Genomic DNA, 27,542 nt, shown 5'->3' with positions numbered 1-27,542 from the left:
ATGCGGCCGGTCCTGTGCACCATAGGCAAGTGGTCCTACTTGGCAGGAGGGATGGCCATCACCATCAAGGGCAAGCAGGCCAGTCGCCACGAGGCTCCCATCCTGGTCGTGGCTCCTCACTCCACATTCCTGGACAGCTGCATCGTGTACGCCACCAGAATGTCCTCGGTCATCGTCCGCAGGGAGAGCATGGGCAACTACGTGGGAAGTAGGTGGACCAACTTCATGTTTGGTGGCGGAATATGACATATTATACTCGTTCCTCGTTTACTACTCCTGGATGTTTCCGTAGGTTCCTACCAAAGCCAAAACATTGACAATTTTACATTCGGTATTTTAAACCGATTGTTTTTGGTGACTGGTCAAGAAAAAAAACTTAATTATTTAGGGATGTTATATTATTACTATTTTTTGTTTAACGTATTGAATTGTGTTAACATGTGGGATATTATTCGTTGGAAAATTATTCTGATTTGATATTACCTAGTTAATTACAGTTATTTAGAATTATGTAAATCATGATCAGTAAATGATAGGCGATGAAGATTACTTACATGATATTTATTTCTCAGTGAGTTCTTCCTTTCTATTCTTTAAAGATTAAACTTCTAGTATTCATTGGGAGGCTGTCGGCGTGGAAAAGAGAGCAATCTCTCTAGTGTTCTTGTTTTATGAAGTTTTGAAAGCGCATTTTGTGCAATTTTCAGGCACATTTCAAATGATAGCGATGTAGCTACGCTACATGTGATTATAGGCAATTACATAAATAAAATATCTAGAACTGTTTGGATACCTAAGAAACAATTAAATTATATGCTAATGTAATAAATATGATTCTCGCCAATTATTTATTTGCGATGCCAAACATAAAACGTTCAATGACAGAGCTCGTGGAATTACACTCCATTTTATTTCTAATTGATTAAAAGACTTTCTAGTAAAACAAGATATTTCGTAACCCTAAATACACAAACAAACCATCATGCCGTTTCCCCGTAGGGGTAGGGCAGAGAGGATAGAACATCTTATCATGCACGCACGCCGATTATTCCTACACTTGACATGTCCATCTTCGAGTATTTAATGGACTTGATCGTGTTATTATTTTTTTATTTTTTTTATTCAGAAAACATACAGTTATACAAAATAAGTATTAAAAACAACAACTTTTTAACATAAAAAGACCAATTAAGTTTTCATAAATTAAAAAGACATAAACATTAAATGTGACAAAGAAATAAAAAATAAATAAGAATTTTAAGTGAGAAAAGAATAATTGTTGACATTTGCGTTTTCCATGGAGGTAATAGATTAAAATAAACGAAAATACCGAATGTACACTCCGAGCCATCCACGCACACACATGAACGCACATATAAAACATACACAATTATATACATTACATGCGGGACATATACATAGCATTAAACCACTCAAGATGTCTTGATGTTATGTCTTTTTCGGTTTTCCCCGTTTGCTGTATCCATCAACATTGGCATCATAGAGCATTTTAGCCGTTCTTTCGCTGTCCATTCGCTCTACATGTCCAAACCGACGCAGCACCCCTTTCTTGATTCTGTCGGTAATGCTTATCTCAGCCTTTTAAATATAAATATAGTTCACGGATCTTGACATGTGTGCATCTATCATGCATCGTTTTACCACACATTCCCTTATATGTACGTTAGATTTTTTATACTGTACCTAATTTGTACATGTGCTACAAAGATATTTCGTTAATCAAATTTAATTTTGGCTTCACCGCAAAACTCAGGAAGTTTTTTTATCGCAAAATCGCTTCGTTTGACTCATTTTGATCTGACCATCGAATAAATTTATAAATCCGATCATGATTTGCGATGCTCGAAATTGTGTCATCTTTCATTGGTATGCTTCTAACGTCCTCCGAGAATCCTTGTTCCATAATGTTCCTGCCTCAACTTTATAAATATATCGATTATTAACTTGTTTGATTTTATATTTAATGATAATAATAATCCAAGCTGATGAATGGATGAACGATTTCAACCCAAGAGTACCGTTACATTTCGTTTCGCTTTATAAACACCATCTTCAAGAATGTCGACTCATAAGAATATTGTGTATTTTAACTGTCTATTCTCTGAAAAATACAGTTTAAGTGTTAAATTAATTGAAGGCAGTTCTGTAGTTCGCTGTGTGCCCTTTTTTAAATAATTGACGTAAAAATCTCAACGCGTGACTGACTGACACACATTGATAAAATTAGATCGCACATATTTTTTTTAATGTTATCCAATGCTTGAAAATTTGCTTTCCTTTTTTGTAAATAATACCGTTTTACAAATTTGTCACGTTTGAGATGATCTACTTTTTCTTTTCTTATTATTTTTGTTGTGATTTTGACACGTGTTTTTCCGTGTTTTTGCACGCTTTATTGTGTTTATGATTTAAGATTCTGGCTAGTGGAGACTTTGTTATTGAAGTGAATAAAATCTGATTACAGAATTAATAAATTACACGCAGCCTGTGTACGTGTGGCGGGACGATCCTAATTCCCGCCAAAATACCATCAAGGAAATAATTGGAAGGGCGACATCGCCTGATTGGCCGCAGGTGACATTTTCATTTTCTACCTGATTTGATTTACGGTACCATTACAGCACCTAGATGATTTGATTCGCAATAAAATTCTAAACAGTAAAAAAGCAAAGGTAGGGGAGAAAAAATGTTTTTTTGTGAAAAAATATGGAAATGGCATATTGGTAAAAAAAAAAACTAAAATCATCTGGCATAATCTATTGTCCTTTTTAAAGAGAAGACATTATTACCCGCTTTAAAAATTTTGTCAAAAGTATTTGGAAGTAATAACCTTAATCTAATAACTATTTTTGTATTGCATTATTTCGTTTTTTTAAAAATAGAATAATACTTTAAACGTTTTGGTGTTTTCGAGAAAAATAACAAAAACTGCTACATCAATGCCAAAGAGAGTCTTCATGTTAGAAATGTTATTTTCACTGTACTTTAACTTTAAGATACTAATAAATTAGCTTTAATATAAACATGAATTCAAAAAACTTTCTTAATCTTTGTATGGCACGGCCATTTTCAAAATTTAAATATCAAGCCTGTCATTGGTCGAATAAAATGGCTGATGGATATTGCTATGCTTCCAAACACTATTTTCAAACCAGCAGAAGTATGGTTTTAAACTACATTTGCAACTCAACTCATGATTTTTATAAAAATATAGTTTATAAACTACAGAATGACATCATAACCAAAAAAAATATTTTTTTGGAAGTTGCTATCTTTGCTTCCAATGCCCTCATACTTTTAAAATTAATTTAAGATATTTTGTAGGTTTTATTTCTTCGGGAAACTCATAGTATAAGTTTAAACCCTTGTACCATGAATTGTCGGACTGTTTTTCTTCTCATTGGCAATCTTTTTTTTTACTCTGGTTTCAGTTTTTATTCTATTTTATTTTTTATTTGATTCAACCCCTCAATTATACTATGAATAAAAATTGCTACATTATATTTTATTTGTAGCTTTGCTGTGACAAAGCTATTCTCATTATAGATTTTGAGTTTCAGTTAGTAAGATTTCATTAATTCAAATTGGTTTATTTGTTTTCTTGAAATTGTGAGTTGTTACTGTGTTCAAATACTGATCTTTGTATAAAATAGAACCAGAATCCTAGACAAATGTGTTTGACTCTATGGTTACTCTCAGATATAAATCCTGAAAAGAAATCGAGTGGAGAAAAGTCTGCTTCATAGTCTAGTGGCTGGCGCGTTCACCTACCATGCTTGAGGTCTAGTGTTAAGTCACTCATACAAGAGGCACTAAAAATGTCGCATACGCGAACTCAAAATGTCCCGCCACTACAAAAAATATGTTTGCTCCACCTCAAAGGCTTTGTCTCACTCGAGTATCGTGTAGTCTCGCACGCGTCTAACACTTCAAACACACATACATTCAGCGGACGAGTAGACCATCCGACACGGGTGTATTTGATTTATATTTTAATGTATGTGACATTTGTGTTTTGCGTGTGGTGTGTGGGTTTGAAACGGTACATCTCATACTCCTCATTTGAAACAGTACATTTAAACACCTCAATTCGATATTTGATACGAGGTATCGTATAAACTCATTCTAAAATCGTATCCTACCCAAAACTATCGAGGTCCAGGCACCTAAAGCGTAAGTCTGATCACCTCATCTTCCTATAACAGATTATCGAAATACGCTGCATTTCCTTTACTTTATGTACCATTAGGTGCAGATAAGAGTTTAATGAACATAATGAAATTGTTAAATTGACCGCTGGCTGTTTAGTACCTATTTTGTACATCTTTCAGATACTGATTTTCCCGGAAGGAACATGTACCAACCGTTCCTGCCTGATCACCTTCAAACCCGGAGGTTTCTATCCTGGAGTACCGGTTCAGCCTGTCACCATCCGATATCCTAACCATCTCGATACCGTCACCTGGACTTGGGAAGGACCAAGCGCGTGAGTTATAAATATACCATACTCGTGTCTATTCATTTACATGGTAGGTAAATAAATATACTAAAAGACTAATAGTGGATAGGTTTCCTCATATAAAAAACAATTTAATATTTCCAAAAATGAAATTTCATTACTGTTTTTTGTATCTTTTTTTAAATGCATTTAGAAAATTCACAGATATCAATGATTTTTCATTATTATTATCAAACAATAGATTCACCCATTTCCAAATTTTATTATAACATTCCTATCACTTAAGATCTGAAATATTCAGAGCCTTCCGCATTCGTCTCTACGCCTACTGAGTAGAAAGTACAAAGTAATCCCAAGGAGTGTAGGAAATTTCAAAAACTAATACAAAGTATTACTGTTATGCATTATTGAATTCACATTCGAAAAATAAACTATAAAAGCAAATAAACAACAAATGTGCAGGACAGAAAAACTATGTAAAATAATTATAAAGTTACAAATCGTACATTTCTTTTATATAAGTAGATATATAACAAAAACATCACAACTTTTTTGCACAAATATCACATGGAGACTCTAGGTGTGTAAATTAGTACCTGCTAAAGGTTGCATGTCAAATATATATACAATTTTAGAGAAGGGACCAAAAACTTACCAATTTCTCAATTTTCTCAACTGCGTTTATGTTTTTAACCAGATTAATACATCCATTAGTTTGTATGTTGTCCTGTAATTTAATTTTCTATTTTAGCCAAAATGGTGAGATAAATCAAAATGTGATTTCATTGGCATTACCATTGTAACTACCTCGATAATAATCAATTCATTCTAGTTCAAAAATTAATTACTCAAATAAGTAAAATTAGAATATTGCATAAAACGCGTCTCTTATTAAAATACGTCACGGTTCTATCCAAAAATTTACTGTAGTGGTCTAAGACCCAGCTCTCAACCTGTTGAGTGATTGCCAAACGGAAGAATTTTACTAATTCCCCACTAAAGATAGTCTCGTTTCCCCAGTGAAAAATTTTCAGATTCTCTACATCGAGGAAACTTTCATTAAGCGGTTACTTTGGCAAATGCTTTTATATAATATTATGAGGTACATCTCCATGTGCAATAAAAGTATTCTCCTATGATGGCAATCAATTTGTATTATTCATAACAGAACACTTCACTTAATAATCTTATCACAGTATCCTCTAATATAGTTGCCAGCCACGAAGTATAGGCAATAAAAAAGCTGACTTGTGACTACAATATTAATTAATTTTCAGAGTTTTACTGTGATAACTTTCACTATTTGATGGCATGAAAGTAAAATCTGCGTCAGTACAATACATTTTCTTAAATGGAATTCAGTTATGTTCATGATATGCATTTGTAATTTAATTATTACAAAACGAAGCGATGAATTTAACATTTAGAATCTTATGAAACTGCATTAGTTTCAAATAATGCAATTATTCACAATAAGTAATGGTTTATGTTTGTAATATTCAATTTTATTTATTTAATCAGCATCTACTTCCTGTAAAAAATGAAAACCAGTATTTTATAAATATGTATTTGAAAAAAATATATTTGGGTTCTTATAATATAACCAAATAATTTAATTTTGTGGCCATTTTCAATGAGTTGTAAATAAGTCACTATTAGAAAATGGTAATTAAGTTTGGGTAGAGCGGGGTTCAAACCTCAGACCTCTGATTCATAAGTCCACAACATTAGCCACAGGACCACAATGCAATATTAAAAAATAATCATAAAACAACATACTGACATCATACCCCTGTCCTCACCCGATGGTTCACAGGGCACTGCATCGGTACACTCAAGTGCATTGATGCACCGTACATCGATCATTTGTTACATGAAGGTGAGGTGATCAGCCCTACGTTTCAGGTGTCAATTCAAGAACATGAAATATTGCAGTAAAATACCACCTTCTTAAATAATATTTCATGTCGACCTTCCCAGGAATCAAACCAGCGACCTCAAGCATGGCAGAAAAACGTGCTAACCACTACACGACGAGGCGTACTTATCTCCTCATGATTTCTTTATTCAGTCATTTTTACCTGAGAGCAGCCATCAAGTCGAAAGCACTCGTCCAGGATTCTGATTCTACTTCACACAAGGAATTGTATTCTTAATCCGCCCCGACATGGAGAAAACACTATACACTTGTGCAAAATCAAAACATACAAAAAATATAAAGTGTAAATTCGCATAACAAAGGGAATCATAAATATTTATACCTGAAACTTAAGTACACATACAATAATAAAAAATATTATGATTTTGACATTTTCTCAATATAGTATTGGATTAGTCCAATATGATACATTGTTGAATTTGTTTGATTTTGAAATTTGTCGACGTTTTCTATATCAGTTCCAAATGGCTTCATGAATTTGCCTAAAATCACCACTACATATTGTGTCCCTTCGGTAATCAGCGCCAGGGACAGGTTTATGCCATAGTTATAATTTAGACTGTAAAAAAGCTAATTGACCGATGTCCCACTATTGCGGGAATCAAGTTATATAAATAAATATGTTTCTTTTCTCTGGGCTGGTATTCCAAACGCTCTCGTGGCCTTATTATCTCGTTTATTTACATACAAAATACAAGAGAAAAACTGTTTTCTCGTGCCACGAGAGTGGTTCAGAATAGCACCCCTGAACCTTAAGCTGCCGTATGAGCTGACTGACACCCACACCCTCGTATATCGGATTTAAATTATGATGTGCACATCAAAATACCTCTTGTGCGATTCATAAAATTAATGGATTTATATCACACAAAGATGGATTTATTTTATGAATTATCGTTTAGATTCATATTAAAATTTGGCATTTATCATACATAATCCTAATAATTTTACACATTAATAACTGTTTCGCTTTAATTTTTTTGGAATTAATTGTAAATTAAAAAAATTGTAATAAAATAAATAAAACAACTTTGTTTTTAACCACTAATTTTTATTTTTCACCGACCGTTTTCAAAGCAGTTACGTAAACCTTGACAAAGAAGCTTGTTTGCTTTGAAACCGGTCGGTGAAAAATAAAAAATTAGTCGTTAAAAACAAAGTTGTTTTATTTATTTTATTATAATGAATAACTACAAAGTTAGTGCTTCAAATATAAACTTTTTATAAAAAAGTTGTGTTCTTTTTTACACCTCTTTATAGCGCATCAGTTATTTCGCCTTTTTACCATCGATATCCCAAAATGAGTCTAGTCATGGTCCAGTGGTAGTATTGCGTACTTGCACATCAGAGGTCTGGGGGGTTTGAACCCCGTTCTAATATAACATGATTCCTATTTTCTGGGATAGTCAAACATTAGTGTCTCGTATAAAAATAAAATGTGAATTGATTTACTTTTTATTTTTCGCAACATGTAATCCTGCACCAACCACAAGAGGCTGTCTCTTTTTTGGTGTGGTGTTTAGTTTCATTTTATTTAACGATTGTAGTCTTTTACTTTACGGGTTGTTGAACCCTTCACATAATGCGGACTGTAAATATAAGATAGAAGTTAATGAATAGACAGCAGATAGCTGCTAAACTGTCTATATATTAAAAAATTGTATCTGTTTTCAACAAAATTTAATCACACAGTATTATGCATTTAATTAACCAATGTTTTCTTATTCTAGGTTAAAGTTGTTATGGTTAACATTAACAAGAGTCCACACAGCATGTGAGATTGAATTTCTTCCTGTTTACCGTCCCAGCGAAGCAGAGAAAAGAGATCCAAAACTCTACGCCAGTAATGTCCGTAATGTAATGGCCAAGTAAGATCCTATTTATTTTGATTTAATGATTATTTTCATATAATAGCAAAACTACTGATTTATATGGCTTACCTTATCGAATGTGATCTGAAATTGAAGCGTCTATGCGTTATTGACACTAACATTATATGTACGTAATATGCAGACACTGGGTTCACGTCATTCGGGTTTTGCCTTTCTTTTTGGTTGCGTGGTATTGAAAATACATCAATATAATTCTCAGATTTTTATTATTGAATGAGAAGATTACTTACACATGGAAGAATAAGCATCCAGAGTAAGGGTTTCACAAAGATGAAGAAGTTAAATAGTTAAATACCTGAACTTATTTTTAAATTATTTGATCAACTGGATAATTCAACTGGTTTAAATTTATTTTTGGCTTATTCAATGCTGCTTCTGAAAACTTATTTTATATTTGACTTCTCTGAAAAGTAGCTTTGTTATTTTATTAATTTCTTTAAAAATGTATCTCTTGTTGCGTCTTCCTCACACCTACAGTCCTGGGTGGCAGTCTATAACAATTTTTCAACTGCATTCGAGCAAACTTAGTGATGCTTGATTGACATGGGAAGAGGCGAAAATTTTGGCTGGCGACAGGGTCTTCTCGAGGTGGCTGGTGATGCTCATGTGCCCCACTTTGAAGCCGATGTGGAGAAAAAGAAAAAGAAAAATGTATCTTATTTGACACTTGCCTTTTATGGACACTTCTTTCTTAGATGTAAAGTTTTCCAAATTATTCTTGTATTATTGTATTATTATTATTATTACTTAAAGCTGTATGTTTATGTATTTTTAAGAAATATAGTAAGAATTTAACAATCTTTCAGGGCTCTTGGTATCCCAGTATCCGATTACACATACGATGACTGCCGGTTACTCTGCAGAGCCAAACAGCTGAATATTCCGTTTGCTACATCTCTTGTCGAGGCACAGAAACAACGACAGGCTTTGGGGTATTTTTTATTGTTTTTATTGTATACAGTGAAAAATTATTACATGACAATCGTGAAAAAAAAGTACTTATTCTTTTTTTGAACTCTTTTCTTTTTAATTGCAGTGCGCTTTTCCATATGAAAGACTAAAATAATATACTTTTTCTATTTATTAACACATTTTTCGTGGGCTTTGGTACAATGTAACAGGTGGCAAAAACCAGCGGAAAATAAAATTTCCTAAAATATCCATTATTTTTAATTAAAATTTCTAATATTATTTTTAGAACCAATTGTTTAAAATAATGTAAGCACACGGTAGTAATCAATTATTAAAAATAATATAAGTAGATAGAACTACCTTTCCCGCAAAGAAGTTTTAAAACCCCTTCATTCAAAAACTTTAAGGATTGTGGTAAGAAAACATTAAAACTTTTAGAAAAAAATTAATCAGTAGTAGAATGTTAAATATCTTTATTATTTATTTTCTATTAACATTACATTCTGGTACCATAAGTTTATATTTAACTGTTTATTTTATTACATATTAAATTTCTCAATTACCAGAGTAAACATGACACGTCTTAAACTCTTTAGATGGGAATATGAACATATTATTCTCCCCTCCCTTGAAAGCAAGTGTCTAGTTCTTTGTGCCTACTGAACCTATGGTAAGTCCGGCTCTTAGAATAAGTTCTAAGCTAGATTAAAATATGTAGTTCTGTATTTTACTCATTTAATAATTTAATTAACAAAGTTCATGAATATGTTATTATTATAATTCTCTCAGCGTAAATAGGTGTAAGTATATGTAAATAACTTGCTCTCCACATGCTATGTATTTTGTTGCGAAGAGGTCTTAAATCTGGTAAGGTTACCACCAAAAATACCCGTATTAAAGAGATTATACGTATTTACTTTGCCGTCTGTGTATAGTAAAATGAAAACACACTCAAACCATTTACAGTGGTATACAAAACGCACCAATGCTATTTTAAAAAATACACTCTATTATTCTGATTTGATGTAATTTAATGTGAAACTCTTGTGAGTTATGTAATTAACAATTAATTTTATTTTCCACTTGATAATTTAGATTGGATACGTCCCGAAGAGAACTGAACTTGATAGACAAGGGAGGAAGAAGGTCAGGATGTTCTGGAAATGCCCCCCGAGTCAACTTTAAGCAGTTCTGCGAGAGACTTGAAATCAGCGAATGTGACTCCACTAGTCATGCACTCTTCAATGTGTTTGTGGAGGTAAGAAATATTAATTTTAACTAAAAGCATTATACAAAAAAAACTTACAACTTCTGTACTAAGTTATTAATTTTAATAAGAAATTACATTTTTACATTACATTTTTTTTTGCACCACAACAGGCCAGGAGGCCTAATTACAGTGGTGAATTACATCACAGAGCACCCAGGCTTGAGAAAAATCACATTTTAATTTTTTGCGTTCTCACCGGGAATCGAACCCGGAACCTTCCGTACGTGAGTCAAGCGTCTTGACCACTACACCACGGAGGCCATATTTGAATTTGATTTGGCCGCAGAAAATGTATTTAAATATTAATTTGAAACATCTGTTAATGTTTTAATATTCATTTTATTATTTTAACATTATGCAATTAACAAAAATAAACTTAAACAAAATCTCGCAATCGCACGAAATTAATAATTCAAATTTAGTCTATTGCAGCCATAGAGTTGAAAACACTTATCCAAAGTTTTGATTCTATTTCACACACAGAATTGTAGGTATTTTCCATCCGCCTGGACACAGATGAAAGTTCTGAATAAGGAAATCGGGTGAAGATAAGTTTGGCTCGTTGTGTAGTGGTTGGCGCATTCACCTACCATTCTTAAGATCCTGGGTGCGATTCCTGGACTCTTCCAAGTATTTAATGCCCCCCCCCCCCCCCTCTGAGGGCGACATGAAATACTGAGTATAAAGATTTTTCGAACTTAAATATTTCACTGTTCCGGGACTGGTTTTGAGGTGTAAAACATAGATGATCGAACTACGTTGTATTTGGTTCACTAAAGCAGTGCGCTATGCACCACTAAATGCGGGAAGGGGGATGACAATAATGATGAAGTTTATTGGCATTTTTTTAAAGAAAACTGCTTTAGCATTTTTGTATTGAAAAGCGCCAATTTTTTTTATTTTTATTTATTATAATTTTATCTTTGCATTTTACAATAGGTTAACATAAGCTACAAATACAAAAAAAAACACTATAACTTAAACACAACTGTGTCTGGGTGTCGGCCTCGTGGCATAATGGTCAGCGCATTTGCCTACCATGCAAGAGGTCTCGGGTTCAATTCCCGACATGGTAGATATGAAATAATTATTTAAAAAATTGTATTTTTGCACTAGAATATTTCACAGTCCCTGGACTGGTACCTGAAGCGTAAGACTGATCATCTTACCTTCAAGTAACAATAAAATGATCTTGATACGCTGCAATTGATGTACCAATACAGTGCCCTATGCACCATTAGGTGTGGAAATGGAATGATGATGATGATGTGTCTAATATGATTGATATCAAATAATAAAAAATAATACAATTATTTTGTCAATAAAAATGAGAAAATTATCATAAAAGTATATGCTATTCATAAAAAAAAGAAGCTATATATAGATTTATAAATCCGCTTTTTTTTATCCATAATTTCAACAAAAATTTTCATCGAAACAAATTCAAATAATTAATCTCTATCATATTGTCCTTATGAAATGCATTGAACAGTTTTGGAGCTATGAAAAATAAGGGATTTCAAGTAAACTATTCAATATTTGGCTATATTTATTAAAATTTATAGAAAATAGATGTTGGCACATAAAAACATGTTTTAGACATTGCTGGCTATAGATTTCTCGTAGCTTCAAAAGTTCAGCTTCCTGAAATAATTGGTTGGAGGGAAGTTATAATAATAAATTCTATTCTCTGACACTGCATTTGTGCTTCAACTGCGCAGTATCATTTTTGGCATGGATGATGTAAGTGATCAGTTTTACGTTTCAAGTACCAGTCCAGGAATGATGACCTAAATCAATATTATTTATATTTTTAGGTATTTCATTGCTTTATATTTGTTTTATTATATATTATACTATATTATTTATGTTTAAGTAACATGTATTCTTGGCACATATATATACTTTATATTTGTATAATAATGATTTTTAATTTCTTACATTTGATTGGCTAGGCATTTATAATAAAGTAGTTTTTCCTTTTTATGTTATTGTTTTATTAGTATAGGACTACTTATGCTCTAAAGATAGAAAATCTCCATCTTAGAACAGGCTGTGCCATGTTAGATGGAGACTATCATAAACAGAGAACACTCCGTTTTCATTTTACATTAATTAGTTTTATATAGATTCTCTGTTATTAAGTATGTATATTTTTTTTTGCAATAAATTTATAAATAAAATAATAAAAATATATCATGTTCACCCTGTCAGGAACTCAAGCATGGTAGACGAACTTGCCACCCACCACACTACAAGGCGAACTTATCTCTATTCGATTTCCTTTTTCAAGATTTTTATTTGAGAACAGCCATCGAGTTAAAATACTCGTCCGTGTTCTGGTTCTGTTTCACACACAAAATGGTATTATTCATCGGCCTGGACAAATAAGAACAACACTACTAAAGTTAAATTGTATTAAATTAAAACTGCACGAGATTTTTACTCTCTGAAGTTGTTATTTTTACCGCTTTGATATAAGAAATTCTGTTTATCTGCTTCCAGAGAGATTCTGTGCTCTGGACTTTACTGAATAAAATTGATCTTGTACCAGACACTTGATATTATATTATGTCCTGTTAGTGAATTAACTCGGTCTCATGTTTTTTTTTTCAGAAAAGATCAGTTGACATTGATTGGCGAGATTATCTGATGAGTGCTGCTTTTCTGTCATTGCCAGGTGCTCAGACATCAGAGATACTTAGTTACGCATTTAAGGTAAACTTTTTCCCCAGTTTTTTTATCGCATCGTTTAATAAATCGTCTGTCAGCGTGCATTACTGCTAATCTACTTAATCAACTTTTTCCCAGAGACAGTGAAAACGTTGTTAAAATCAAATCTACCACATTATTTACCCCGATCCTCGGCACTATTCTTTTCCAAAAAGCTCGCCTACTATTGGTCCCATACATATCGTTTAATTAGTGAACATCCAATTAGAGTTCAAAATTCCCTCGTATGAAAATATAATTTTTGACAAAATAGTAGATTTGCAGTAATGCACACTAACCGATAAAATAATTTTGAATTTATTTTAAACCAATTAATAGATTAAGTTTCTCTTCTAACATTTCTTGTTGAAATAAATATGATGTAATCAGTTTTATTCCGCTATTATTTATAATTTACACCAGTGACCGGGTTTCGTCGTGACCAACATGATCAGACTGGTGGGAGATTAAACAAATTATTACATTATGTAAAAGTGAAAGCAGGCATTGCCAACCATGATTTAATATAATTTATGGGAATAAACGAGTTTAAATTAAATGAATTTAAGTATAATGTAATAATAATTACATAAATTTAAGTATTAGTTGAATGTATTTCATAAAAACGGGTTGTCCCTTAATTAACAATTAACAATAGCGCGTAAGTCATTTTTGTTATATTTTCGGGATGAAAAAAAATCTGCTTATTTTATTGAAAGCTCAACCTTATTACACCTTTAAATTAATTAAAATAAAATCTTTTTATGTAAATTGTCGCCTATCAAAAACTCTTATCTAGTTCTTCTTTAAATCAATAAAAAAACAATTTTTTCGTTGTCCTGTAAAAAATACAAAAAGGACTTACTCAGTGTTGTTAGCTAAAAGATGTGATGTAAAAGGTATAATTTTATTGAGTTGTATTATAAAAATGGATTTTATTTTAATTGTTTAAAATTTTGTAAAAAATTTAACAAATGGAAAGGTAAAATTGGTTGGTGGTTGTCAAAGAATAGACAACTTTGCTATGAACAATATTAATTCACTGATTGCAGATATATGATGAGTCTGGAGTTGGAAGGTTGAGTCACGAGGATGTGATTACGGCACTAGCCCGCTGCGCTGCTCTGGCTCATGAGGAAGGATCTGCTGCCTTCCAACAGGTGGACATGGATGCTCGTGGATGGATCCTTGCTGGTAAAGTTACATCATTGTTAATTGGTTACATAAAGTATCCACCATCAATAATGAAAATAATGATATTGTTTATGCAACTGTAATATGTCATACGCCACAAATTAAAAATTTTACAGGTGAAACGAATGCTTCACGAAAAATAATATTTTTGATACCTCATAATCTCAGTTAGTGTATTAATAATGGAATGAAATACCATATTTCATTTTCGACATACATCAAAAATGATTTTGTGGCTTATAACATTCCGCCTCATTAAAATCTAAGACAGTCAATTGAAAAAATAACAATCAAACAATTTTTCTGGGTTATGAAAAATGTTGCATAATATACCAATACAGGGGAAAAAAAGATAAAAAGATTCATTTTTGGTGCTTTTTGACATATTACATATTACCATTGCATGGATGATATTATGTAATAACATACATGTTAAACAAATTTCTTAACACAACAGGCTTGTATAATAATTATATCTGGTTTGTTTCACAAATATCACGGAAATTCCTTTTTTTTTCCTAAATTTAATAGTATCTAATAAAATAAAAAATTGTTTAATTGAAAAACTGATTTTCTTGATCCCATTAAACTAACAAGTTTATTTACAAAGAGAAAAGAAAAATATAGCTTTATTTTACAATACATAAAATTTCTTGCATATTGTCATTTTTATAAATATACATAAATTAATCTTTAACATTTCTGAGAATCGAATACTAAAATCTTTGATAACTGCATTTGTATTATAAATATATATTTTCTTATTTAAAGCTCTAATAATCACATGTATTTTTTTCCAGATGAATTCTTTAAATTTGCAGTCAACAAAGCAGAATTTGCATTCCTCTTCCACTCGGAAGACACAATCAGCAAAGTAAAAACTCAGTAAAGTATTATTAAAGACATTGCGGAATCTCTAAATGCGATCTCGTTATGCATTTGTAAATAATTTCCAAATCTATATTCTTCCATACGAAATATAAAGGAAGTGGGAAAGATAGAACTATGAAGGATGATTATTTTTAAATCTTCCTGAATTTGCAGTATTTAAATAGCATAACTTGATGCCCCGATATTATTAAGTATGTGGATCAAAGTTTTCACTATTGAACAAAAATATTTTTGTAGCCTTGTCACATTTTTTAAAGATATTAAAAAATATTGCAAATGCGATGACTTGAAAATAATATCCTCTCTCTCAGCTGTTTTATTTTGTTGTTAAGTTTGTAAACAAATATTTCTTTTGAAATTCGGTCATCATTGTAAATCATATGTGCTTCTTACTACCCAGATATTATTATGTACATATTAGATTAACTTCCATTATTTTAAGTTTCTTATAGGTTAATAAATAGTGTTCATTTTATAATTTTTAGAATCCCTTACACGATATAAAGGATCTGTAGTTAAAATTATGGGTGGCCATAACAGTTTTCATCCTAGGAGCGTGGGTGAACCACTTTTTTAAAAAATGGTTGTCTTGGGCTTTCTTGTTTCCCTTTGGAAACAAGATAAATCAGCACAGTGAATTTGTTATGTTAGCTAAGTTCATTACATTTGTGAAAATATTCAAACGAATTTCTTGATGTGCATAAGTTATTTCTTATTGTAGTAAATATAGCGAGATACTTTCTGACTCACTTTACATTTTTAAAGCTGATTGGCAAGCTGTCAATCACTTTATAAAAACTGTTAATTTTACTTACGCATTGAAAAGCGCTGACGACACTGTCAGCGCATTTACCTGGAACAAGATCCAGGAGGCAACTAAATGTACTGGACGACAACGAGTATGCGAAACATTTTGAATCCTATTTCACAATTTTGAAGCCATATTTCACAGTCATATGCCCAATGATTTACTCCTTCCAATGGCTCACTTCTACCCATGTTTTTCTGCATAAATTTATTCATAAATTACAACCATTTTATTATAAATTCCAATATCACTGAACACACTTCCAATATCACCGATAGCCCAATGGTGAGAGCTCATTAATTATTAGTATTTTGGATATGAAAAACACATTTGACTCTCTTTCTCAAAATCTGTTTCAATATGTTTTCTGTGTTTCAATTCTTGATTTGTCTCAAAATCATAAAACGCACATTCATCACACATGTAGTGGACTCTTCCATAATACATATGCATAAATTGTACGACAGAAATATTTATTCTAGAAATTATTGTAGATAAAATATCTAGAACGCCACAAAGCAATTGTATTTAGTTTTTCTTTATGCTTTAATATTTCTAATTTGAATATCTTGTGCAATCTTTGATGTAAAAAATGTTCTTATCAAATGATAAGAACTTTTTTTAGGGTAAGAAAGAAAAAGATTTCCAAATGGAAATTGACAATCTGTTTTTTTTTATCTGTTTATCAAAATAATTTCAATCTGGGCACTGTTAATTTTTCTCTTCCAACTTATTTCTGGGTATTTCATTTCTATTCATTTCATTCCATAGAGGTATAAGAAAAATATTTTTATAAATATATAAAATTAACATGTAAGTTTTATGAATGTATGTATATACACATTATAATAGTTCCTTTGGAATTATTCTGTAATATATTTCAAAACGAATTCCATTATTGATATTAAAATATGAATTACCTAATGTAGCCCTTGAGAAATTTCTTATATGAGTGTGTTTATGCTTTATTTTGTATTTAGGTATTTTATAAATTTATTGTGAAGGCATGTCCATTAGGTTTTTGTAAACAAAATCTAATTCAGAGAAAAATTATAATAGTTGATCATTTAAACTTGATCTATTGTTTATGATAATACTACTTAATGCATATTATTGTTTTTACAATAATTTTAATATGTTGCCGTACTTACTCCATAGTTCTTATTTTACTCAGTACTGCGTGGAACGTATCCACTGCGTAGAAAGTGGTTCTGGTGTAATTGGATGCTAGGCTTCTGCGGATTTTAATAATACTTTAAAAAATATCCAATTTCATTTGTAAAATATCTCTCATTCATTATTATAATTGAATAAGTATTATGAAAAAGTATGTAAAAATGTTTTTGAATGTACTAATAATACGTTTATTTTTACGTTATTTTAATTTGTAAGCGTACCTGGATTAGCTTCATTAAATAGTTATATAGGTACTTAAGAATACTTGATATTCCATCCAACATTAGTTACCATTCTATGATATTGATATTTAAGTTTAATTTTGCTGATTGAAAATCAAATAAATGTTTAATTTAATGTACTACCATATTTCATTAGGTTTGTAAATTGTGTTAGTTTGTAATCTATCAATTAACAATTAACAATGTGTTCACAAAGTATGTTTCTTGGATTATGGAAATTAATTTAAAATTACGATATCAGCTCAAATAAACAATGACTATCAACTATTATATAAATGTATATGAATAAATTAATAAACATTGAGTAAATTGTATAGATTTAAAAGAAACTAAAGTAGCCGTCGTACTACAATTTTATTTCACTTAAAACTTAATTTCTTATATATTGTCAAAAGAGCATTACAGTGGTCTCGTAATATATTATATCATCATGACCGTAGAACAACGACGCATGTGATATTCGTCAACTTTACTGAGAGCAACTGAGTTATATATATATTTTTTCTACACTTAATTAGTACAAAAGTATATCATTTGATACTTGGGTCAGTTTATATGTTTATGTTTTTTTCAAACTTGGAATTTAAAGCCTTTATTAAACCTTTTCAAGATCAAATATAAAATAGGCAATGTCACGTTTTTCACACATCCTTGATGTTCTAAAAATAAGATTGTCTTCTTAACACTTTAGATTCCAGTCCAGAGTAATATAATACACCTATATTATATGTTTAAAAAGCAATGTAAGTAGGTACATAAATACTTTTTACTATAATCCAATTAGAAAATCAATCCAAATCTCTGCAGTTGATAAATAATGTGATATGATAAAATAATGATAAAATAATGATAAAATTTCAATGTCTTAATTAAATGTAATGCTTAAATTTAATAACAAAGAAGAGTCTCTTAAACATATCTCTGGTCTGGAAAAGGCAAAGAATTTATACAATTTTAATACGTAGGTATACAATATAATATTATTGTTATGTGTCAATTTTCAATGGAAGAATTCAAAGTTTTCTTTGTATTTCTACCTCGAATCACAATGTTCCGTTCATTTGTTTGAATCATGAAATCTACTTTTGAATTTCTTGTTTTCTATATTTTTAGCACTTTTATAAAAAAAATATTATATCTATATGATCACTAAAAAAAAATTTTTTGTTGCTTTTAATATATTTCAATGTTAAATGCCTCTGACTATGTGTCCACTAAATTAGTAATCACTACCACACCAGTCATATTTTATAAAATCCTATTTTAAGCATCTGCTGTTAAAATATTGAACACCATTTGAAGACATGTGCGTTATGTTGCAAATTTTTAAAAATGTATTTTTTTACTTAAATAAAGTTTTTATGTTTAGCCCCTTCACATAAAGCCAACTACGTCATCAAAAAGTAACCAAAATACGATTTTCATAGCAAACGAAGATGATTTTTTATCGATAATTGTATTGGTGTTCAAAACTTTAACCCTATTAGTTTTTGTCACATAACACATTTATCCGCTCATGTCTTCAATGCATAATGTTAGTTTAAGATTAGCTGTAACCTCCGAGTAATAATTCTCTAGAGAAGCCCTTAAGTTCTATTTTTTGTTTAACAACAAACGTGTAATAAATTTCGGTTTGCGCTTGCAATTTTCAACCCAAGTACCTTCAGCCCGTTGTATTGCTGTAATTTATAGCTAACTTCGTGGTCAATAATCATAGAATGGTTATTCTTCGTATGGGCTACTCTATTAGGCTATATTACTCTAAGGCTGTAACATAATTAGTATTAGTTTGTACATAGAACAAATATTAATCCTGCTGAATATTAAATCTGAAATATTCAATGATAATTTCAGACAGAAGAGGCTCCACATATTGATCTTATGAAAATTGATTCCATTTTGCTACCAACACAACGTAGACTTATAAAATCTTCCTTTCTGAAATAAATTAATATTTTTAGCATATTTTGCTTCCATTTGGGTAGTTGTTATTCCACTCGTAATAAATGTTCCCCTTTTCTAGAGTTTAGATACCTATTTATTCTGTTGTTCTTGTTTTATGCTTTGTTGAATAATTATAATCATTATTTATTTAAATTGTCTTTTATTTCCTCTGTATAATATCAATGATAAAAAGGTCAGGTGAGTAATTAAAGTTAATAGTAAAACTTTTTTGTTTTAAATCAATTTAGTGTAATTTAGTTAGTAAAAAATCAGAGCTAAATCTATCATAGATTCAGTTAGTATAAAAATAAAGAATCATACACTTGCTATAAGGAAGGAGGGAATAATGTGTTCATATTAATATACACGTGTATATTCTCGTCCTTTTTCAGAAACTGACAGGGCACTTTGTTGTAAATAACTCACTATTAGAAAATGGAAATCAAGTTGGGGTAGAGTGGGGTTCGAACCTCGGACCTTTGATCCGTGAGTCCGCAACACTAGCCACGGGACCACAACCCGATTCCCGTTAGAATTCTGCGCTGAAAACAATGTAAAGCAGGTATTTTTAAAACTATTAGGGCTAATTAGGATGAATACCAAAAACAGTATTTATGGAATCCAAAACAATTTTTAAAAATAAGTCCAATTTTATGTGATAAAAAAATCCATCAGCCGACAATGGAAGCTTTTTTATGGGTGAGCCTTTATCTTCATATCGGTAGCAAGGAGTTCCTCCACAACCAGGCATTATTGTTTAATGTTTTGTTTTAGAAAATTCATTTTTAAATAATGAAAATATATTTCGAATATCACTTTAGATTTTGCGTTTTAAACAGGTCTAAAAAATGTTTACTCCCGACATGTTCTGCTATTTGTTTTCAACTGATTTTTTTTCTTTTATTTATTTTATTAATGCCATACAAAAGAGTTTTTGATGTAAATGGCCAAAATTTATCGTATGACTAGCTTAAAATTATGACGTTTGCATCGTATGCACTGCATCTTGTGGTTACCTACCATGTTATATGGGACTCGTTGCACATTATTCATTCAATATGTACCAGTTGAATTTTTAATTAAATGGCTTTATTCAGAATAAGGTTTTGACACTTACTATACTTTTGAAAAATACAATTAAAACATAACATTATTAAGAAAAGTATTTTTAAAAAGGTTTAGAAAGTAGGTATTAATTATTTATTTTATTTTTATTTTCTTTATAGTCAAACCTCTTATTTAGTTCTCTCCTGTAAACGTTTTAAATTACTTTTTTTATTTACACAATGACACAAACACACCCTCACACATTCATTCACACACATTCAAATATGTCTATATATAGTTGGATACAATGAAAGCATCCACCCATTTCCCGAAACTGTTCATAAAGACTTGAGTCTTTCTTCAGTTTCGCATATCAATATCAATTTTATTTTTTTTAAAACTAATTAAGCCAAAATTTAATATTTCTTTACAATCAAACCGCGAAAATAACAAAACAAATAAACTTTAAAAACTTTCACTGTACCCCTTACTGCAGTATTGTCAGTTTGTGTTCAATCAAATACATATGGTCAGCACAATCACCTTTTTCTAATTTCCTAGTATGACAGTGGAGAAATACAGTGTTAGTTCCAAATTGAGACCGCGGCCGCACGCTCCAGATCCCGCATCGGAAAGGAAGAAGAACGTAGTAATACAAACAAATCAATCAAACGACACGAAACCCAAATACATATAGGAAACATTAGAATAACTTGCCCTATACAACATGCATTCAATCAACAGAAGAAAAACAATACGTATCTATAACAAATCACCGTGGAACATCAAATTATCAAGACACTACCGGCAAAATCCTAACACAGATCCTAACATGATCCCTATCAAACTCAGGCGAAATTACTTTTCGTCATAGTACTGAATTCCTCGCAAAAACCATTTTCCTAATACCAACAGTAGAAACAATCCTATGCAAAGACCTTAATCGTCCAACAATCTCACAGACCTTAAAGCAGACGAAACGGGTCCTAGAGCATGGTCGGCGCGTGGTTCTCTTGAGTTAGTCTACTATTTAGATTTGTAATTTACCATTTCCCTTCTATGGGACAAGAACAACACAGACGGACAAGAGTTCAGTTCAGACAACCAATGCTAGTACCCAAGTATGCATCCTTTTATTCACTGATTTAGTACTCATGGTAGGCCTTTTAAATATAGTTGGATAATTTATTTAGCGCCATTTTTGTGAAAATCACCTCAAGGGCGCTGTACAATTAATAAATATCCAGTACGTCTTGCAGCTACTGAGCGCATGGATGGTTGGGATTCTAGTTCCTCGTTTTTAATTAAGATCAATCAAAAATTATAACGGATAGGAGCTAGATTACAGGACGTCTTGCAGCTACAGAGCGCATAGACAGTTAGAAATTTAGCCCCCATTTACACATTTTAAAAATTGACAAATAAATTTAGTGTATTAATGATATTAAAAAAAAAATAATCTATGAATAATAAAAAGGAGTAAGATTACAACACGTCTTGCATCTACTAAGCGCATTGACGATTGGAATTCTAGACCATGGGGGTAAATGGTTACAAAATTTAGGTATTTTAAAGTCGATATATGAAAGCTAGATAACCAATCATCTTGCAGCTTCAAAGCGCATGGACGAGTGGAATTCCAGCAAAGTTAAAATAATATAAATAAATTTATAAAAAATAGAGCATAGTAGTAAATTGGTCAAGTGTTCATGCCAAGAAGTAAGCAATAAAAAACTAAATAAATCAAACACTGTTTCAACCCCATGGTTAACAAAGGGAGATAGATGTCCGAAGAGAAGCTTTTGTAGACAGTAGGTAGATACCGTCGCCATGTGGCCCACTGGCTGCTTGATAATTTCTGGAAACGCACGTGTGTAGTACTATTATGCCTATTGTTCCAACAACTCGATGTCCATTTTGGTTCATTTTATGAGACGCAACATTCCTGTTCAATTCACTTTTTTACATGAATCATATACACATACATGAATACAAACATCGCACACATACAATTTTATAAACTTTTTTCTTATATATTATGTATTATTAGATTAACAGTGGATTTTTCAATTGGCTCTAGTATTGTTAATATATTTCTACTTAGTTTTGTATGTAAATAGCTGTAAAAATCCCAAATAAATAAATAAAATTTAGCTTAAATGTACAACTCAATTTCAACTTTAGTAGCACCAGTCACTTAACCTTTTAACTGTCGACATATAATTTTAAATCCATCAGTAAAAATTTGCAAATAAGATGACACAATTTTATTTATGCATTGTGGGGTACTTTCAGTGAAGGAACTATACTAAATTAGGTTCATAATGGAGAACTTCAATGAGGAAAAACTTCTGAATCACCAAAATGGAATAAGAACAATTTCATCCATGAAACTAGTGGAGTCCAGAGTACAGAACATCTATAGAAATAGAACGACGTAATTTCTTGTAACGAAGCTGTTTGTCAAACTTCCCACCAAGGTGGAAAGGGCTAAGAGAGACTGATAACAGACTGATAACAGTCTGGAGCAAAAATCATCATTCATCATTCCCAGCTTCCCAGATTACACCAATCGCAGCTTGTCTTAATCATTTTTGTTACTTGAGGATAAGTATTAAGGGCCGTTAACATGTGGACAATACAATAAGATATGACAATATTTTCATGTCCCTGCTCTGCGGAGGAAAAGCTTCGACCGCACAGGACAGAACTCTTGGACAAAACGAAAAACTTGATTAATTTTATGCAACGTATCTTGATAATTTCTGTTACATGAAGTTAAGATGATCAGTCTTACGCTTCAGGTACTAGTCCAGGGACTATGAAATATTCTATTCCAAAAAGACCCTGTTAAATAAATATTTCACATCAACCATCTCGGGAATTGAACCCAAGACCTCTTGCATGGCAAGCAAATGTGCTGACCATTATACACAAAGCTGACTGACTGGAGCATAAAAGCAGGTCTTTTTCAGCAAAAATCAAGGCTTCAAAGTGTAAAATTGTTGTTTTGAATTTCTATTTTTCTTTATTTTAAATTCATGGCACTGTTTTCTTTAAAAAAACATTTTTTTATACATATTTTTGCTGATGAGGGTCAGTGATAAATATCACTCTGAGCTCTGTTGTATATCTATGTGACGGGTACCTCTTAATTAGTTCTTGCCTTACAAACTTAGGTCCTTAAAGTATCGAGCTATAAGGTATGGGGCAAGCACTCTCGGATCCTCAGGTTTGACCAGTGGTCGCCCAAAGGTACTGCTTATTTTTTTATATCTTCAAACATCGAATTCATATAAAATTTGTTTTACCATCTGCACTGCGGAGAGATTTATTCAATTCGTAGTGCCCTGTGAGGGGTCTACTGATAAACCTCACATAGTTTCGGCTAAGTTGTCGGTCCAAAACAAATCTTTTTGCATTTATTAAAAGCTTGGCACAATCGCATATTAGTTTACTTTTGCATTTTTTTTTATGGTATTCAATATTATTTGTCTTCATGTTGATGAGTTAATTTTTCCAACTGCTTAGTTGCTAAACAGTATAATTTTTTCTCTTTATTGGTAGGTACTCTAATAGCAGTGTATCGATTATCATTTGTAATACACATGAAGACAAGATGATCAGTCTTACAACTTCAGGCGCTAGTCAATGGACAAGGGCTAGACTAAATGTTACAGCATAAAAACTACCTTAAAATTGATAGATATTTCAAGCAATCAAACCATTTCTCCTTTTCCACTTGGGGATAGGCAGAGAGCCATTTTAGTCTGTCTTTGAATACATACCCCGCTTCTTTTACTTTCATACATCTTCTCATGCAAGCACATCGATTATTCTGACTTTTGGCATATCCGTCTTAAAGTATTTGTTGAATTTGTTCGTGCCATGTTTTTCTCGGTCTTCCTCGTTTTCTGCATCCATCGAAATTCTCATTGTAAATCCTCTTAGGCATTATTTCGCTGTCCATTCGCTAGATGTCTATCAAGTCTGAAACTTACGTTTAATATAGATGACTTTTTTTAGAAACAACCATGTATTTTTTTAAGCAGACCTTTCTGGGCCTCAGGCAAACGCACTAACCTTTGCATCACTGGGCGGACCTCAGGATTTTGACATACAGTATTTTTTTACATTATGTATTTTTTCTAAGATATGTATAATTATTTTTTTTCTTAAAAGGGCCCACTGAGCGTATATGGGGTTTATGGTTTAGGCTGTTCTTTAAACCCTGTCACATCCGAAACCACGATGATCAGCATGGGCAAGAAGACATATTAGCATATTTAAAAAAATAATTAGAACAAAGAAAATGTTTAAAAAAACAAATAGTTGCTTACTTCTGCTGGGGAGAAGTAAGGGCAGCGCGGCGCAGTTTCAAACTCCCCCCTTCCCCCTCCTCGTTTCTCCCCTGCAGAAGAAAGCAATTATTTGCTGTTTTTCATTTTTTTTTTTTTTAATATTATTCGTTCTAAAAAATTATTTTAATATGCCAATATGTCTTCTTGGTCATGCTGATCATAGTGGTTCCGGATGTGACAGGGTTTAATGAACACCCTGTATATATGACAGAGGGGTAACAAACAGGCAAATAAATGCTTCTTCTAGGGACCTTATCTTGCAAAGTTATATCTACAATTAAAATTGAATAATATTTATTTATTTAACATTTATGAAATTTGTTACGTTTTTTATGATTATTTTAGTTTTTATTGCTTATTATGTTTAAGATGATAATTCGGTTAATAATCCAACGAAGTTAATCTAATGATTAACTTCGTTTTTATTTTCTTATTATGTTAACTAATTTAAGGCATGTTTCACTTATTGAATAAAAAAATTCAAACATTGTAAAAGTATAAATAAATAAATTTAACCCCCACTTGTGCCAGCCCTGCACTAGATGAATCCTAAATGACTTTGAATTTATTATTTCGTGTCAAGTTGTGGACCACCCAAGGATCCAAGTTCTCTTGTAACCTGTAACATTTACAAGCCTTGGACTATTAATAAAAAGGTTCTGCATTCTTTAATGTCTAATGTTACAGGAAATCTCTTGAAATGTTTTAAAGTATGAGAACTGTCAAATATGAAAACGATAAATGTGTCAAATTTAGTTATAAAATGTGCGAATAATATTTGCGCAAGATAAATAATAGCACCGTGTCACATTAATCATCATGATTTCTAAATTTCGGACTCAAAAAAATCCCAGCAGTCATAAATCTACCCTAAATGACCCTTCCGAAAAAAACATCTGTTATCTTGGAGGTATTCTGTACTTGACTTTTTTTTATTCCCATGCGGTAATGTGTAAAAAATCATTTGAATGATACGAGATAAAGTGATCAGTTTTCTCAACAGCTAGTTCTTAAAATTAATATTAAAAAAATCTTTGATTATTGAGTACTTGAAAATAACATTTTTATATGTATAAATTGTATGAATTTATTTGATATGTAATATATATTTTCTTTACTAACTTTGTATACTATGTGGAAATCTGTTATTAGTTCTGAGTTTATACACTATATCTGTTTGTTTACTAAAAATATGTATGTAGAACTGTTGATTTCCCTAATAAAAATAAAATAAAATAATAATTGTCAATCCACAAATAGTTTATTTATATATATTTTTTTAATTTAAAGGTGGGCAAACGCATTAGCATGAAGTCTTTCTCAGAGTGGGCGCTTACGCCCCCTCGTGAGCGCTGAAGGCCTTCAGGAGGCCATTTATGACGGCTTTCTTCGCCCATGTGCCCAACAACGACGACATGCTTTTGTTTACTTCCAACACTTGAGAGCCTCTACGGTGGTTTCAAAGAACGATTCGAGAACATTTTGAACATCGAAATACATATGGAGTGTTGGATCGTTTATCAAATATTAATACTGTCGGATAATCCCAGTTAGAAGAACAAATCTATAACTCAAAGGAGGAAATGAAAATCAAATTCAAGAATGGCTACATAGAATTTTGGCTGCAAAAGCCAATCTCGCAACTGCACGCTGGATTATGGTCGATTGGTCAACGATGTTTGATAGCATTCCCATCGTCATATTTGTCTAAACGTGGATTTGGTGCTGTGGCAACGTTGCTTACTAAAAGGAGAAATCGCTTGCATTAATATAAAAATGAATTAATTGATGTTGTTGTTAATTCGTTAACATTTGGTAGTTCAAACCTTTTGACTTACGGCTATTTTAAAATAAATTCAAGCCATTAAAGTGCAGCAGATTCATTTTTCAAAAAAGATACGTTTTTAAATGCTTTGTTTTAATAAAATACTTTTAAAAATGATTAGATGTGCGTTTGAATTGTTCTTATTAAAAGGCTTATTTAAAATGTAAGTTTGAACCCAGGAATAGTATATGGCATGATTAAAATTAAGCATTGCAATAGCTGTCTTTAAGATGCGCGGCAGATGGTAAATTTAATAAATTTGGGGACTTTAGAAAATTTTTCGTTCTCAAACCAGTCAATAAGGCCTAATGCATTCCAAGACTTGAAAGTGGTCCAGCTCTGATTTTACACATTGGCGGGCTCTTTGCCAAATGGCAATTTCTAATTCTATTACTAATAAAATAAAAAAGCGCTATTAACAGCTAAAATCGCCACTTTAAGTAGAACCAACAACACGTGTATTTAAATAATTTATAAATATCGATCCCAGTTTTCAAATAGGGACAAAAGGGGAGGAAAACAGGAGAGCTTAAGGAAGAAACAGAAAAATAAAATTGGATGAAATTTCAACAGAATTGCTGTAGAAACATTGATAGTGGATGAGATTCACCACAAAAAGCCAGAACACCCAGGCTTGAGAAAAATCTAATTGTTTTTTTTTGTGCTCACCGGTGATCGAGCCCGGAATCTTCCATGCGTGAGTCAAGTGTCTGAGCCAAAGCACCACGGAGGCCGTATCGGGAAAAAATTCCACATTCCATTAGGTTTCGTATCAATATCAATAATGATAGAAATGTAAAATCACACTGTTTTTTCGAAACGGAAATACTTCATAAATATCAAGAATTC

General features: G+C 31.6%; 1 protein-coding gene and 1 long non-coding RNA gene across 2 annotated transcripts in view; one reads left to right on the top strand and one right to left on the bottom strand.

Annotated features, from left to right (window-relative positions):
• On the top strand, positions 1-26,763 carry LOC148275425 (lysophosphatidylcholine acyltransferase-like). Its single transcript, XM_088235729.1, has 10 exons — positions 1-208; positions 2,486-2,595; positions 4,353-4,507; positions 8,150-8,287; positions 9,118-9,243; positions 10,319-10,481; positions 13,110-13,211; positions 14,258-14,399; positions 15,200-15,273; positions 26,159-26,763. The coding sequence occupies exons 1-10, from the start codon at positions 1-3 to the stop codon at positions 26,222-26,224; spliced, it is 1,284 nt and encodes a 427-aa protein (XP_088091855.1). The 3' UTR covers positions 26,225-26,763.
• The window catches only part of LOC148275419 (uncharacterized), a 115,946-nt gene continuing 102,748 nt past the window's right edge, over positions 14,345-27,542 (bottom strand). The window contains exons 3-4 of the long non-coding RNA XR_015824031.1: positions 19,887-20,002; positions 14,345-14,396 (exon numbers count right to left, since the gene is read on the bottom strand). This is a non-coding gene — a long non-coding RNA (uncharacterized LOC148275419). The remainder of the gene's footprint in view (positions 14,397-19,886; positions 20,003-27,542) is intronic.

This window comes from Micrasema longulum, unplaced genomic scaffold (genome assembly GCF_059751315.1).
Source record: "Micrasema longulum isolate JH-2025_06_02 unplaced genomic scaffold, ASM5975131v1 h1tg001430l, whole genome shotgun sequence".
Classification (NCBI taxonomy): domain Eukaryota; kingdom Metazoa; phylum Arthropoda; class Insecta; order Trichoptera; family Brachycentridae; genus Micrasema; species Micrasema longulum.
Note: the sequence above shows the minus strand (reverse complement) of the source record. Positions and strands in the feature narration are given on the sequence as shown.